A 17,716-nucleotide genomic window follows, 5' to 3' on the forward strand; every position below is an offset into this window, starting at 1 on the left:
GCGACAAGGGAGAACGCAAAATGCCAAAACTTCGCATCCAGATACCCACACAAACAATCCCAAGGCAATGCCCTATGGATGAACTGGTCAGGGATATTTGCTTACGCTTTTCCTCCTCTCCCTCTCCTTCCTTACCTGGTAAACAAACTCAGTCAAAGCAAACTCAAACTCATATTGATAGCACCAACTTGGGCAAGGCAACCCTGGTACACAACGCTGCTAGACCTATCAGTGGTACCCTGCATCAAATTGCCCAACAGGCCAGATCTGTTGACACAGCACAACCAAAAGATCAGACACCCAGATCCAGCATCGCTGAATCTAGCAATCTGGCTCCTGAAATCCTAGAATTCGGGCACTTACAACTTACCCAAGAATGTATGGAAGTCATAAAACAAGCCAGAAGGCCATCCACCAGGCACTGCTATGCAAGTAAATGGAAGAGGTTTGTTTGCTACTGCCATATTAATCAAATACAACCATTACACACAACTCCAGAACATGTAGTGGGTTACTTGCTTCACTTACAAAAATCTAACCTGGCTTTCTCTTCCATTAAAATACACCTTGCAGCAATATCTGCATACCTGCAGACTACCTATTCAACTTCCCTATATAAGATACCAGTCATTAAAGCATTCATGGAGGGCCTTAGGAGAATTATACCACCAAGAACACCACCTGTTCCTTCATGGAACCTAAATGTTGTCCTAACTAGACTTATGGGTCCACCTTTTGAACCCATGCACTCCTGCGACATACAGTTCCTAACCTGGAAGGTGGCATTTCTCATCGCCATTACTTCCCTAAGAAGAGTAAGCGAGATTCAGGCGTTTACAATACAGGAACCTTTTATACAACTACACAAAAATAAAGTCGTCCTAAGGACCAATCCTAAATTTTTGCCAAAGGTTATTTCACCGTTCCATCTAAATCAAACAGTGGAACTTCCAGTGTTTTTTCCACAGCCAGATACCGTAGCTGAAAGGGCACTACATACATTAGATGTCAAAAGAGCATTGATGTATTACATTGACAGAACAAAAAGCATCAGAAAGACTAAACAACTATTTATTGCATTTCAAAAACCTCATGCAGGAAACCCAATATCAAAACCAGGTATAGCCAGATGGATAGTTAAATGCATCCAAATCTGCTACCTTAAAGCTAAACGACAGCTGCCCATTACACCAAGGGCACACTCAACCAGAAAGAAAGGTGCTACCATGGCCTTTCTAGGAAACATCCCAATGCAAGAAATATGTAAGGCAGCCACATGGTCTACGCCTCACACATTCACCAAGCACTACTGTGTAGACGTGTTATCCGCACAACAAGCCACAGTAGGTCAAGCCGTATTAAGAACATTATTTCAGACTACTTCCACTCCTACAGGCTGATCCACCGCTTTTGGGGAAATAACTGCTTACTAGTCTATGCAGAACATGCGTATCTACAGCGACAGATGCCATCGAACTGAAAATGTCACTTACCCAGTGTACATCTGTTTGTGGCATCAGTCGCAGTAGATTCGCATGTGCCCACCCGCCTCCCCGGGAGCCTGTAGCAGTTTGGAAGTTACCTTCAATTATTTATATATGTATCATCTCAACCTTAAATAGGTGCATACTTAGTCACTCCATTGCATGGGCACTATTACTACAATTCAACTCCTACCTCACCCTCTGCGGGGAAAAACAATCGAAGATGGAGTCGACGCCCATGCGCAATGGAGACAAAAGGAGGAGTCACTCGGTCCCGTGACTCGAAAGACTTCTTCGAAGAAAAACAACTTGTAACACTCCGGCCCAACACCAGATGGCGAGCTATTGCAGAACATGCGAATCTACTGCGACTGATGCCACGAACAGATGTACACTGGGTAAGTGACATTTTCATTATCCTTCACTTTGCCCTCTTTCTCCTACTCTGCTCAAGGTCCTGTGCCATTCGCTAATGAGTTAAATATCTAGCTGTCATCATGGACTCCGATATGAGTCTCATTTCCCAAAATCTCCATAGTAACTAAAATGTGTAGGTTTAAGCTTAACTAGCTTTGTGAGTATTTTTTCGTTTCACTTCCTCCGACTCTCACAAAATTGTTGCAGGAGCTTTCATCCACCCTAGACTGGACTTCTCCAATGTTCTATGTAGTAGACTTGCTGATTACATATTGTACCATTTGTAACACCTCTAAAATGCCAATGTGCCTTATTTTTGGTGTTTTGTAAAGTGGATTGTGTTTCCATTTGAGAGTCTGTCTACTGGCTTCTTATTACGACTGTTTTAATATATTGACAACTGGTCACGTTTTCAGCGTAAAGATACTTGTATCTTAGTAAAAAAAAAATTAAAAAAAATCAGCACATTAGGCGTTTTATTGTACTTCTACTGATGCACCCTGGAACAAAATACAGATCTTGTTATGATCAGAGATTTTTTTTGTACTGGGAATCCGATTGTGGAAGGATCGTCCACTGTCAGTTTCTATGGAACAAAGAAAATGTTTATAGTGCTGTGACAAACTGTGATATGGTTAATTGGAACATTAACACCTTGCTGTTGAACATACTTACAATTGGTGATGCTTTTCAGCACCCACATGTTTCATTCTGTTTTGCAGGAAGTATAAATGGATAAACTCTCTTGTGGGTGCGTTATTTCCCCCTCCTTAGCCGGACAATATAAACATGGTGCAGAACTTCCAAACCGTGGAACATTGATATAAAACATTTCCTAGCTATTGTAACGGAAAGTTTCAATTCTGGTAAGGACTAAGAGACGAGGATTATGCTTTCTTTCTTTGCATTATTTGTACAGCAGTCAGTTTAAAACAACACATTAGAACTATCATTCCCATGACACCTAGGGAAAAAGAACAGAACATCAGCCAGTCAGCACAGGGCAAGACCCATAATCAGTCCTTCATTTATTTTCACGCCATCTTTCTTCGTGCGACCAAAGTCCAATTCTCTTAAGTTATTCTTGCTTGTTCGATTCATCCCCTAAAGAAAAACCCCAAATGGCCAGCGATGAACAGGACTCTCGGTAGATCTGACAATTTATAATATAACTATGACAAGGTTGACCATAACAAATCTATAAACATTAATATTATGAATACATTATAAATTCATAATTCACAACCATACAAAAAACTGTACTTAATAGTATACGTTGTTCAGGAAAAAATATATTTGTCCTGCATCCCGGGCAGGACCATGAGTACATCTGGGGTGGGATAATCCTCACCTCTGAGTCCTTGATAAAATCAAAACTTGCTATTACAAAAGCTAGGGAACTTTGTATTTTATATCTGGACCAGAGGTGTGGATTATGCTTGCTCCAAGCTTGACCACGAGGCATGCCATATCTACCTCTGGTTTAAAGTAAAACTGTTTGAAGGTAGAATCTGAGGACTGAATCTTCAGAATTCAAAATGTCTTCCAATCTAGCCCCTCACTAGAAGGCTTTTGATGCCATGGCAATGCTAGCAGAATGTGCATCAAATATGCAGATGTTAATTCTAGCTTCCTGCATCACCCATCTAGCGATGGTCTGGGAGGAGACCGCATGACAAGTCTTCTGCAAGACAACAAGAAGTTGACTTTCCCAGGGAGGCCTGGGTTCCTCTGTCATGGCCTTGTAGGCTTTAATGCACCTCACAACCCATAACGTAGGATGACTGTCAAATGCCGGATCAGAGATTAGTCTTGAGTTAAACTTTGTGTGTCTATACGGATGGCATGAAACCCCCTCTGGGATAAATACTCTACCTGTAATGTCCAGTGCTTTAACATCTCTTGCTCTTGTCTGATTTTAGCCACTTCCTTTATTGGGAGGCTCAGGGTAGCCTGGCAGGAATCTGATTAACCCTAGAAACGTTGTTCCTTGTGACGCTGTCAACAACTCCTTCTTTGCGCTGATGACAAAGCCCTGATTTTTCAACAGATGCACTGCTTACCTCAAAACCTTGGTAAAGCACCAAGGCACTGATGAGGGACTGAAACAGAAGGATGCAAATTCATGTGTATGACTTGCCAATATGAACGGGAGAAACTGCTTGTGTAGTGAAACGATCGGGACTGTGAGATAGTGAGATACACATCCTTCAGGTTCAGCCGGCCCACCTAGTCTAAGGGGCAGGCAATATCACGCAGGAGATGGATTCCCTTAATTTTAAAGTGGTGGTAAGCCAACCACTCATTGCACTCCCATAGATTGATAACCAAATGCTGGCTCCCTGTCTCTCTTGTTCACTAGGAAGAGGTTTCTTACAAATTGCTTGTCCCCCGCACCCCTCTCCTCCAGATGGAGAGAGATGAGGGCGATTGGCACTTTGGACAGCAGTTCTTCAACCTCCTGAAATATCAGGAGAGGGTTAAGTTCTGATAACAGAGGCTGAGAGAGCTGCCTTTGTAGTGGAGTTCTGTAGAATATGATATGGAAACCCATATTGTTCTGGAGGACCCGTGCATCTTATGTGAGGCATCCCCAGTTTTCTGCAAATTGAGCCAAGCACCCTTGCAACCTTAGTTGGGAACAAGGGAGACACCTACCGGAGCCTTTCTTGTGGAAATTTCCTAGGGATCCTCCTCTGACACCTCTGTGACAAGGCCCTCTGGAAGGGTATGTAGGAAGCTGACCTAGTGTGTGGTGGGTATCTAAGGTACTTACACTCTATACCAGGTCCAAGTATCCCCTCTTAGTGAAGTGTAGGCAGTGTATAGAAGCCAGGCTCTCTAGAGGTAGCTGTGGAAAAGCAGCCAAGACTTATCTAGGAAGACCTGCAAAACCACTGTAGCCAGACAGCACTTAAACAAAAATAAAAGTACTTTATTTTTGGAAAACAGTACCACAAAGTACTAGAGAGGCAACCCTCCAATAGGAGATAGGTAATACACTAATTGTATACACTAGTAAACAGTAATAGGCATAGAAACGTTTACATAACATTGCAAATAGCAATGACCAATAGTGACCCTACCATATACTAAACAAGCATTTGCAGTGCAACAGGTCAAGAAAGCAGTGGTAAATCAGTGGTATTTCCCCAAACCACCCAAAAGGAAGGAGAAGAAGAGAAAAGAAGACACTCAGACAAGACTTCAAGAAACCAGCGGTGGATTCCTGGAGAAGAAGACCTGTGGAGAGAGGGGACCAAGTCCAAAAGTGTCAGTGGAGTCCAAGCGGAGTAGGAGCTACTACCCACCCAGCTGTACTTGCAATAGTTGGCCGACGGTGAGGATAGTAGGTTGGCACTGATGTCCTGGAGCCAGAAAAGAGTTCCTGATGGATGCAGAAACTGTCCTACGCTGGAGTGAAAATTGCAGATTGGTGTCTGTGCAGGAATACCACCAATAAGCCTTAGCAAAGGCAAATTTGTGGTTAGTAGAAAAGTGGTGCTGCCGGGGACCATCAAGGGCCAGGAGGGGGAGTCACAGGGGACCCTCAGCGACAGAGAACCCACTGGGGCAGAGGTAGCCCCCACAGGATGAGGACACAGAAGTTGCTGAAGGAGCCCACGCCGCACTACAGAAAGGGATCCCATGCTGCAGGAGAACCCCGCAGAGGGCTGTGTCTTGCAGGAAGGAGTGCTGGAGCTGCGTATAGCCTGAAGTTCCCTTGGAGGAGACACAAACTAGCCTTGGCAGCTGCAAGAGACGCGGTGTACGGGGGTACAGTCCTGCGTGGGAAGGCAAGGGATTACCTCCACCAAAGTTGGACAGTTGGTAGAGAGGACCAAGAGGAGTACTCCGGACCACCACCCATGATGCAGGATCCATGCAGCTCAAGATGAGAAAAGATCCACGCAGCTGGTCATCATTGCAGTAGATGCCTGCGGGTGCAGGGAGGGACTCCTTCACTCCAAGGGAGATTCTTTCTTCCTTCTAATGCAGACTGAAAACTTGACTCCTTCAGAGGATGCACGGCTCAGGAAATGTTGTAGAAGCTGGAAGGAGCTGTGAAAACAAAGTTGCAAAACGAGTCTTCATGGATGCAGATTCTGTTCCTGGCGGGTCCAGTCACGGTTCCAGTGGCTAGACTTTGAAGTGGAGGTTGCAGAGTCCTGCTGGAATCTTGTAAGCTGAATCTTAGGACCGACCCAAGAGGAAGACCATAAATAGCCCCAAGAGTGGGCTTGGTCACCTAGCCTCTTGACCACGCATCAGGAGGGGCCTCTGACGTCACGTGCCTGGCCTGGCCACTCAGATCCTCACAGAGTTCCCTTCCAACCTTAGAAACAAGCATGCAGAACCCAGGTACCCTCTGGAGGAGCTCAGAGCAACATCCCTGGGGTGGTGATGGACAGGGGAGTGGTAACTCCCCTTTCCATTGTCCAGTTTCGTGCCAGAGCAGGGGGTGGAGTGGGGGGGGGGGGTGGGGGGGGGGGGGGGAGGATTCCTTGAACCGGTGTGGACTGGTTTATGCATGGTGGGCACCAAATGTGCCCTTCAAAGAGGTTACCCCTCCCAAGCCAGTCACACCTGTTTCCAAAGGGAGAGGGTGTTACCGCTCTCTTTTTCCCCAAAGGAAATACTTTGTGCTGCCTTCCTGAGGTTGATCAGATCAAGCAGCAGGAGGGCAGAAACCTGTCTGAGGGGTGTCAGCAGCTTGGGCTTCCAGAAAACCCAGTAAGACTGGTGGTTATAATGCTGGGAGTCTGCTAAGGAGCCCTCAGGGTGCATGGAATCATACTTCCAATGCTTGCAACAGTATTGGGGTATGATTCTGACATGTTTGATACCAAACATGCCTAGGTTTGGAGTTGCACATTAAGTAGTTGAACATAGGTAGTGACATATGTCCAGTACACGGCAAAATGGCGTCCCCGCACTCACAAAGTCCAGGAAAATGGAACTGGAGTTTGTGGGGGCATCTCTGCTAGGGCAGGGGTGCCCTCACACACAGGTACCTGCACCCTGCCCTCTGGGCTGAGAGGGCCTACCATAGGGGGTGACTTAGTGACCTATAGTGAAAAGGGGTGCATGCACCCGTTTCACGCAGACTGCAATGGACGGACTGCAGAACCCTTTGCATGGGGCTCCCTATGAGTGGCAGACTAATTGCTGCAGCCCATAGGTTCCTCTGGGATCCCAATGCCCTGGGTACCATATCCTAGGGACTTACATGGGGCACCAGTATGCCAGATGTAGAGTGAAAAAGTTTCCAGAAACCAAGTTTACAAGGAGAGAGCATAACCACTGGGGTCCTGGTTTGTCTTTGGGAGTGGAGGTGAGCACCAGGGGGCAACAAGTCAGCACCAAACCTACACTCAGCATCTCGGGAGCTGCCAGGTGCAGATTTAGGCTGCAGGTGTCGCTGGGGAAGTCTGGCAGGGGTCAGTCCATGATGGACACTTGGTTGGAAGCGCAGGGGGATCTTTACTGGACAGGTGGGCCACTTGGACTCAGGCCAGGTGCGTTATCCGCCTTACAGGTGGGAACTGGCATGAAGGGGGCACTCCTAATTTACTTAATTTTCCTGCCAGTTCTGCCACCAAACGTGTGGTCTGGAACTGGAGGTCGACAACCTCCACCATTTTGAGAGGCCTGGGTCGCATTTCAAAGACAGTAAGACCTTTGAAGCTCCCTGCCCTAGAATGTCCATCCTGCCTGGGAGAGGTTGTCACCTCCACCCAGAGCAGGCCTTTGTTCTGAAACCTCAAGAGCACTGGCTCTCACCTCAAGGTGCCAGAACTTTGTCTAAGGTGACTGTACTGGTTTTAACCAGTCATTGTCCATGTTTGGAGTTGGTAGGTTTAGCAGGAGGGCTCATCTAAGGTGCCCTCAGAGTGCATGTATTAATAAAACCATCAGTGGATTCAGTGAGGGTTAATTAATACAAGATGTTTGACATCCATATCTTCAGTGAAGCCATCTGTAGCTGGGAAAGTCGTAATGACCAGTGTCCAGCACAAGTACTTAAAATGGCGTCACTGTTCACTTACTATGTCTGAGAATCACAAAGACACAGCTCTCACATGTAATCTAATGCACCCTGCCTTTAGGGCTGGAAGGCCTGCCAGAGGGGTGACTTAAATATATTACATGCAGTGTAACAGGACAGGCCACACAGACTGTGTGCCACAGTGTTTTTTTTATTTTATTTTGGGTCTGTACCGAGACCAGCAGTTTGCAAAGGCAGCACAGGGTGCACTTAGGCAAGAGGGTCCCTGAGGGTGGCACAATCTGTGCTGCAGCCGTTAGGGGCCTTCCCTTAGTGCCTCATATCCTAGGTACCAGGGTTACCATTTACTAGGGACTTACAATGGCAACGAAATGTTAGCCAATTGGGAAACACAACTGTGCAGGTTTAGGGAAAAAGATTTGGCACTGGGGACCTGTGTAGCAGGACCCAGTGCACTTTCAGTCGAAATTACACCAGAAACCAGGCAAAAAAGGGGAGAGGCCAGGAGGGAGACCATGCCAAAAGGGGCACTTTCCTACAACCATGTCAAGACCCTTGACCCCCTGGGTGGTGTGGGTCTCTGGATACGACTGGCCAAGCACCCTGTACCACGACCGACCCCTGAGAATACCCGTGGAAGGAAAATGTTTCATTGACAGTTGGGCTTTCTCCAGAGAAGTGAAAGATACAACGAATTTGCCCAATTCTTTCACGAAGGGATCCCCCAAAGAGTCCCTCCTGTGCAACAGGGCCTGCTTTGGAGGAGACTAGATGGCCAGCTTGGGTTCCATTTTTATCAGGAGCGAACTCCTGCACTCTGTAGACAGAGTGCAATTAGTGTTGCCCAAAAAAACTTTTGTGCGCTTTTCCCAGCCAGGGAGGATGTTGGGAATATGAGTGAACTAGACTGTTTTGCTTCCTCAGCCATGTCGAGGATTTTTGGTGTGGTGTCCTCCAGTAACTTGTCTTGTCTGGATGGCTGAGAGCGGCCTTTGTTAGGGTCTCTAATATATTTCCTCAGGAAAGTCACCATCCTAGCATCTGTTTCACGGGTTAAGGATACCTTGACCGCCAGAGAAAAGACAGGGATATTCTGTCCATATGTGAGCCTGGGTTTCTTCCTCCAGCAGATTTTCAGCTGACCAGCAACATAGGCTGTTACTTTAGTTGCTGTAGACCATTTGGGTGCGCGGGTATGTATCAACTCATCTGAATCCAGCATGTTGGAGGTCTCCATGGGATGGGACGGGATGGGATGGGACTTTGGGATGGGACTTTGGGATGGATGTATCTGGGTATAGGGACGGATGCCATGGCTGGGAAGGGCCTGGTCTCCATCTGATTTCCCGCCAGAATCCCCTGCTTGGGATTCATCCCCTTCAGGGGATGAATCCCCTGCTTGGGATTCATCCCCTTCAGGGGGAGTCAAGTGCCCTTAAGGACTGAGGTGTATTAGTCGCAGAGATGCCCCTTGAAGGGTCATGGAATGGGATTCATCGAAGTCCGAGCGTAAGAGCTGGGACAGAAATGCCATTTTGAGGGGATCAAGAACATCCATGTCCACGCCCTAGACATGTTTGCATTTCGCCCATACCTTTTTGGGGGGGGGGGGGTTTAACAGGTATGGCTGCTTGCTGTGGGGAAATCATGTGTGAGAGATGGTTTGTTCATCAGATTGGGAGAGGCAGACTGGGGGAAAGCCATTATAAATAAATCCAGGATTTGTAAAGCGTTGCAAATTACCCGTGAGGGTCTCAAGGTGCTGAGTTGTAGGCAAGGGGAGATTGTGTTTTGCCCAGAATCACAGGATGCTGAGCTGACGCAGAGACTTGAACCTTGTACCCACCGGCTCTGAAGTCAGCAGTTCCGGCCGTTATGCCACATCTACTCCCACCATCAGAAGCTTACTCGCTAGGGTGCAATGGCTGAGGCAACTGCCTGATGTACAGAAGCATCTACAGTGTTGCAAAATTCATAATTTGAAGGGGAAATGGTGAGGATTTCATCCCATAAATTCTGCCCCAGTTTGGTGCACACAGTTTATGGCAGCCATAGGCTGTGATTGTTTTGGTGCTGTAGGACAGCTATAGGAGCCTTTATGTTCTATAAGGGGTTCAACTCTGGGACAAATACACCCTTGATCTATATGGGCAAAGTGCCTTGAATGTCCCTGTGGAGTGCAGGCAGGTTCTGGACCTCCAAACGTGATATAGACCCCTCGGGGTTTCACACCATCAGCAACAGGGCTTGAGAGCCCTACAAGTAATACAGAACCCTCTGAGGTGTCCATAGAGCAAATTTGCGGAATTATCAGTGTTACAGACCCTCTGAGGGTCTTCTCCCCTGGTGCTACGATCCAAGGCTCTCGAGGCAGCAGAAACTCCAATTTGAATGGAGTTGCTTTGACAGTCAGTGTTGCCCGATTCTGAGACCTATCCCAAGCCCAGAGCTGTCGACGTTCAAGCCCAAATTCAACCCAATGTCAACTAGTATCAGCCCACAGTCGCAACCTTCAAAGTATGCAAAAACAGCCTTCAGGAAACATTCTTACCATAAATCTAATTTCAGTTCAATATGCATATCCTGGGAGGAGTTTCAATGGACACCTATGCACTTCTGCAATCAAGTCCAAATTCTATTAACAATTACTAATTTTGAAGATTCGTCTCCTGTCTATCACCACAAAGCTGAACCTGGCACTGATGAATGAACTTTACAGGAACAGACTATAACTTAAGCACAAGTGCAGAAATGTTGAAACTCTGTGGATCCTAAAATAGTATATTTAACCAGTATATTGAATGGATCTCACAGGAGTAACACCACACAATGATACACATGTAAAGAAACCACCTTGGGGGTTAAAGCAATTCCTGTACAACTGGTTTGGCAAGGTGGTAGGGTCATCACAGTTCAATAGGAGTCCCATTTGTTCTAGTTAAAATGTAAGAAGGCCACCAAGGCGATAGTCTCTTACTCTGAGTTCGCTGTCCTCCAGTCCCAAGTCCTTCAAGATGAGCACACAAACCCTAATATAATCCATGTCAGCAAAGCAATCCCTGTTTATATTTCACATGCTTTACTTCACCCATATGAATGTTTGTTTCGCCCCCCCAGATGTTGTTTCTGTATTTTTATTTTCATGCAACATGTGACTTATATAGTATGTATTGCGAACCGTCTCGCCTCTTGGTGTCTGGGTGAGTTCAGATTATGGGTGGGCATTTGTGTGGCATGATTGAGAGCCCTAAGCTAAAAGCAGTATGAGTTTCTCACTGTGCCTGCTAGTGGTTCCTTATGGTGCTTGACTAAATGCACATGCAATCCTGGGCCTCTCTGCAGAGTGCTTTTCACATACATGCCGGTTGCAAATGAAAGAAGTTCTGCACGTGTACAGCAGGAAGCTAGGCCATGGCCAATTTTGCATGCCCATCTGGGCAACGAGGCCACAGCTGTAGGCCCCTTTCATCCCTACATCTTTTTGAAACCCTCCATTTGCATACCTCATGTGACCCCTTTTTGTCTCAAGCACCATTTTCCACTCTTTTCTTATATACATAGTCCTTTAGTTAGTACAGGAAATGAGAGGATCAGGCCGCTATTATGGAGCTGAAAGAAAGCCAGCATCAATGCAATGTGTTGAATTTGTCCCCAGGTAATTTGCCTGCTTTACTTTCATAGCAGCAATCTGTAGAGGGTAAGGAGGGTTGTATGTTGATATGAGTAATTACACTAGTGATGTAAATACCACTTACTAATTTGTTTTTATATAATTGCTTTTGTAGCTCTATTTCTCCTACTGTAGGGTGTTGGAGCGCTTTATGTATTACAAACATATTCTACAGAGACAATGAATCATACAAGTGTGTAAATCGAAGTAAATGGTTTTTTTTACATACAGCAATGAGGAGTCGGAGGTATAGGAGCCACATATCAACTGTAACTGGTAGCCATTATATGCATCTTGGGTGCTGCGCCGGGCTGGGCTCAGCTCACTGTATTGTAAACAGCTGAGACCCTTCCATGGCTGCCTCAGCGGTGGTACCGTTGTCACAAGGGCCTGTAGTTCCTTCCATACTGTTTTTTTTTTTTTTTTTTTTTTTTTAAAGCTGTGACACACCTCTGTTGCGGTTGGACAGAAGTTACTTAAAGAACAGAAGCCCTTGGTGTGAGATGAGACCCCCCAGCAGCATGATGATTGCAGTGATATTGCACAGAAGTTGCATAGTAATGTGCAGTTAGGCATGTAGCAGCTACAGCATTTTCCCCACTTTGGTAATGTTTCTTCCTAGGGGATTGGTTGCAAGTACATCTGTGTGTATGCCTATGTTTGTAATTACATCATGGGACTTGTGGCACCTCCAGAATAATCATACTGGAGTTTAGAAGAATAAAGATGCTTAGGTCACATGCTATGGCTTATGACAAACCGCTGCTTATTTTCTTAAGACAGTTTGGCATCTATTTTTCGTTCTCTCAGTGAAAATTTCCAGGAGTTTCTTAGACGAACTCTGCTATAATCTTGCTTGGTACAGGGAGTGGGAAAGCAAAGGCTGTAAAATACACAACATTTCAATACATGTAAATGAACGCAGTTTTGTCCAAAAAGTAGAAGAGCACAATTGAAGCACATTTGTTTTAATAATTTTGAAGTGTGATGGAAGCACACATTTTATTAAGTTCAAAACGAGCACAAATGAAACATTCAGTGAAACTAGGGCCCATATTTATACTTTTTTAGCGCCGTATTTGCGTCATTTTTTGACGCAAAAGCAGCGCAAACTTTCAAAATATAATTGTATGTTGGAAGTTTGCTCCAAAAAACGATGCAAATGCAGCGCTAAAAAAGTATAAATATGGGCCTAGATTTCTACACATTATCGTTTGCAGGCTACTTGGGTCCATTATTAAAACTATTTTTGGAAATTTAGTGGCCATTATAATGGAAAATGTGCTGCCTGTGACTGACCGTGTGCTATCCCACAGTGTTTTAATAACGTTTTTGTGGGGGTTTTTTTGTTACACTTTATTGCTTGGTTTTACACATGAGAGAGCGTCACTCTTAAATCACACATTTGGCGGTAAACTGTCAGTCATAAGTACCTTGCGTAACATTTCCAATCTGTAAACTTTTCAGTTGTGACTCCTCTCGTGCCACTGTGCAGCCCTGGCAAGTTAAAGCAAAATCGCTGATCCTCAGTGGGTACGAGTCTTAACACTTTCCCTCAAAAACAGCCCTCCCTGAGGTCCGGATCGTTTTAGCACACCTTAACCGATCTCTGGGAACCTGCCCATCGCTGCCGCATGTCCCACACCGAAGGCATCCAGGCAGCAGCAGTCCGCTTGTCCTTCCTCTCAATCCCGAGCGTGCTTTGCGGCCACGTCCAGAACATGGCTGGCCAGTAATAACAAAAAAATTGAACAATTGACCTGCCGCTCATGACCGCATTGGTCCAGACGCTCTGGGGACAGGCCCCTAGCATTCAAAAGATCAACTGGACGCTGAATGAGGAACACTGAGATGCAATCCCGCGCACCCCCATCAAGCTTGGGAGGCAAAAGACATTAAACAGTGCTCCACAATTTAAGCCAAAGCATGCGAGGAGACACTTATCTTACGGCTGCAGAGCAGCCTAGAAAAAGGGAGTGTGAAGATAAAGGAAGGACTGATATGGGATTTGCCTTGTGCTGATATTCAGTTGTTCTCTTTCCCTAGGTTTCATGGGAAAGATAATTCTAATGTGATATTTTAAAATGGCTGCTGTACAAATAAAGCGAAGAAAAAGCATAATCCTCGCCTCCGGTCCTGAGAGAATTGCAAATCTGTACATGCAGGTAATATTATGGAGGAGCTAAGTAAAGCCTGATCAGTCTGTCCACTTTCTGACTAAGCTCACCAACTGATTAATTGTCCACACGGAAATCCCTCTGCTGATCATATAAGACAAATACTTTATTGCCAGATTGCAAAGGATCGTTCAGAATATAACTATTTTGTTGTCTATACTAATTGGAATCTGTCTTGTTCAAGAATGCTTTCAGAATTAAGAATATGGCTTTGAATACCATGTAATTTATGCATATAGATGTGGCCTGAGGCGAACATAAGTCATGAATTTGTAGAAATCGTATGGTACCACCCCATTTGTACTCTGAGGAGTCTAATCAAAGAAGATACCAGGCTGGGTGAGGGGAAAAAAAAAAAAAACACCTTGGCTTGAAGCCTGCTGTATTTCTTTGACATCATACAAGTTTTTCGCTGAGGCGTTAGAGATGCCTACTTGTAGGATGGTCTTTATTTTGTCATGTTTGGCGAGGTGAATCTTTGCAAGTCACATTTGTAAATTGGGCAGTTGCCATAATTAATCCAGAACCACCAGGCTGAGGTTTTTTCCCCCCCCCCCTCTTCAAAGAAAGTGTCAGTGTCTCTGTCAATCCAGGGGCTTCTCTGGCTGGGGTAATATGCCCTTCTGCCTCATAGCCCGGATAAATTGAAGCATGCAAGTCCGGATCTAGTTAAGGTTTGCAATGTTCCCAGACATCCAAGCGTTCAGCACCTTGTGGAGGTAAAGACTATTTTGGATATTGAATGGTTCTCATACAGGGCACTGAATCTGCAGTACACTTCACTCTCACCACCACAATAATCCTAGTTCTTTGCACACTTCTACCGAGATGGAATGTCAGTTTGGAATATGGCGAAGGTGCTATGAGTAGACAACATTGCAGATAAGCTACTTGTGTGTTAGACGGGAACAAACTGTAGATTTTTGAGAGACCTCGATTCCATTATGTCCTTTTCAATAAATCATTTTGCGATTCTTGGTGACCGTATAATTAAAGGTGAAAGGTTCCACTGGGTTCAGTTTGGTAGAAGGCCCAATTATTAGTTCACAAGTGCACGTCAACCACAGGGCTGAAACAAGACGTTTGCATGATAAACAGAACATGGGGTGCAACCACTGACAACGTAAAATGACATTGGCAATTGCCAATAAATGAAGAGCAATGTTGGTGGGAGTTTTGATAGAGAGGGTGACCTGAACAGATTGTATTCAGAGCTTCTCGCCCAAGAAAGCCAGCTCTTAATCTTGACCTACCAAAATACCTCGGTATGACATACTTCCTCTTGCGTTTTAAATGTAAGTATGAAGAAATTAAAAACATAAAATGGTGGATGCCCAGGCTGGAAATGTCTGATGTTAGATTACAAATGTTTTGTGTGTTTTTTTGGGTCGTGTCGGTCAAGTCCTGCTTTAGCCGCCCATAAAGCTGTTTTGGGATGGCAATGTTTGAGACTATTTAGTTCATAAGCAGTGCGGGCTGCTAAGGGTTGCCAAATATAAATCCAGTGACGTTGTGTTTTTGTATTTAAAGGGATTCGTGGCGGTGGCATCTGTCTCGTTGCCTTGACATTAGTAATTGTTTGTCATTGTCTTTTATTTAGGCACGCGGATACAGTTTCTTGCTATTGAAATTGCTCGGAACAGAGAAGGTTTAAATAGTTTTGTCTTCAGTGAAGCAGCAAAGAGAAAAGCCAGCTCCGCAGCAGAAGACGAAACTTCAAGTTGAGAGACATAAAAAGCTAATCCTGGGAATCTTGGCGGACAGCGACATGAAAGAAACGCAATAAGTGAAGCATTTGCATGAAGATTTGTCTGGAAGCAAAGAAAAGTGTCATGATACTGGCAGGAATCCAAAACGGTTTATTCCAGGGACTGCGAAGCGATAAACCGACCTGGACCAAAACACTAGTTTCACATTGAAAGCTTTAACAATGAATATTCCTTGGAGGACATCACTGATTTTAAATATGAGACTTGTCAGGTTGCATAAGGCTTGAGATATCTTGCTTTTTGTAGACATGGATTACTTTTACTTTCCTGTTTCTGGATCTTTTTCGAAAAGAAAAAAAAAATGTTTGCCAGACAATAAAGCGTGCAATTAATTTTCCCTCAGTTTACGTTAAGCATTTCAGGTGGATAAATCATCCTAGCTGTGACTGGACACAAGGCGGTGAAATAAGCAACTTATTTTATGAGTTCATATTTGAGCAATACATCTGTTTCTTTGTAGAGGCTAGGAAAATGAAGGCAACATTTGTCAAATTAAGTCACGTTTCTGTAAGTGCCGTTTGCTAAGAATCTAGCTGCTCAGAACCAATAGTTCCATTAAACCAAAGTGGGTGGGGTACATCAACAATTGTGAAACACATTTCACCGTAGAATACCTGATTAGAGAATGTTGTTGCAAAGAGTCCTCTTCAATAACTGGACAAAATAAAATCTGTAAGAAGGTTAGGTATTAGGGTTCATTCATGTCACTGTGAGCATTAGGGGCTAATGAAAGATTAACAGTAATGGGGATAGAACTGGTGAAAGGGACAAGATTAGGATGGTTTTTAGTAACAAAAAGGGGGGGAGAGGCAGATAGAAAGCGGTTACATACTTATAAGATTTGCAGCTCATGTTAGCCTGAGATATTTTAGAGTTTGTGTATGGCTGGCCATGAAGGAAGCACACTACTGCACTACAAGGGCCAAATGGAGATAATTCGCCCATTGCTGCAGCTTATCCCTGGTCCATGTGCTACATGGCTCTATTTAAATGTTCGGTGTGGCTTTATCTTTCGAGAATTGCACATCATGCTCTATTTGCAAATGTCTGCATTTCAGTCACTCTTCAGCTGAGAAACTGCACTGGTTTCCATGAGAGGTAGTCATGTGGATCAGCCCAAATGAACTCTTTATTAATTAGGATAGCATAGTGTTGAGCTCCACTTTAATTGATGGATACCTTGTGTAGGAAAGTGCCCCTTTTTGACAGTCATCCCCACTTTTTGCCTGGTACGTGATGCACTTTAAACTTAAAGTGCACAGGGTTCCTGCTATCCAGGACCCCGGTGGCAGATTTATTTCTATAAAACTGTGCAATTGTTCCTGATTGGCAATTTGCCCCCCGTCCCTAGTAAATGGTACCCTGGTATGTAGGGCATGGGTACCAGAGTGTCCCCAAGGGCTGCAGTGCGTATTGTGCCACCCCTCACCTAGTACATGCAGATGTGTCTTGGTGCAGCTAAAAGTGAATACACAACATGGCACACAGCTTGTGTGCCATGTCCCCTAACACTGCATGCAATATATTTAAGTCGCCTCTACAACAAGCCTTCCAGTCCTAAGGGAAGATGCATTGCATGTGTGGACACATCTGCCAGAGCAGATATGCCCCTGCTATGTCGGTTCCGATTCTTGGTTATAGTGAGTGACCAGGGAAGCCTTTAAATGCATGTACTGGTCACTTTGAGTTCCCCAGCTCTATGATAGCTTCACTGAAAATAGGAACGTTTAGTATCGAACATCTCATATTAATACATCATCACTGATGCTAGTGATGAATGTATTAATACCTGCACCCAGAAGGCATCTTAGAGGTGCCCCCTGAAAACCTACCAACTACCAGTGTGCGGACTGACTACTTTTAGCCACCACCAGCCACAATTCTGACCCCTCCAAGGTTGAGAACCTTTGCTCTTGGATGGTCAGAAACAAAGCCTGCTCTGGGAGAGGTGTTTACACACCCCACCCAACAGGATGACCTGCACATCTGCATTCCAGGGCAGGGGCCTTCAAAGATGTTTACTGCCCTTGGGATACAGATCTGGCTTCACTCAAAGGAGAGATGCTAATAAAAGACCCTCCCCCTCCTCCTTACCCAACAAGCCCATTTGGCACCTGGACAGCTGGGAAATATAGTACTCAGAGAGGTGTTCACCCCTCAGGTCAGTCCCACTTCTAAGGTGAGCTGCC

General features: G+C 45.1%; 1 protein-coding gene across 1 annotated transcript in view; it reads left to right on the forward strand.

The window, feature by feature from the left end:
- Positions 1-15,864, forward strand: part of PBDC1 (polysaccharide biosynthesis domain containing 1) — an 83,634-nt gene extending 67,770 nt beyond the window's left edge. The window contains exon 6 of the mRNA XM_069213987.1: positions 15,359-15,864. Within this exon, the coding sequence (XP_069070088.1) occupies positions 15,359-15,483 (125 nt within the window). The 3' untranslated portion in view covers positions 15,484-15,864. The remainder of the gene's footprint in view (positions 1-15,358) is intronic.
- The last annotated feature ends 1,852 nt before the right edge of the window (positions 15,865-17,716 follow it).

The sequence above is a fragment of the Pleurodeles waltl genome, chromosome 11 (assembly GCF_031143425.1).
Source record: "Pleurodeles waltl isolate 20211129_DDA chromosome 11, aPleWal1.hap1.20221129, whole genome shotgun sequence".
Taxonomy (NCBI): Eukaryota; Metazoa; Chordata; class Amphibia; order Caudata; family Salamandridae; genus Pleurodeles; species Pleurodeles waltl.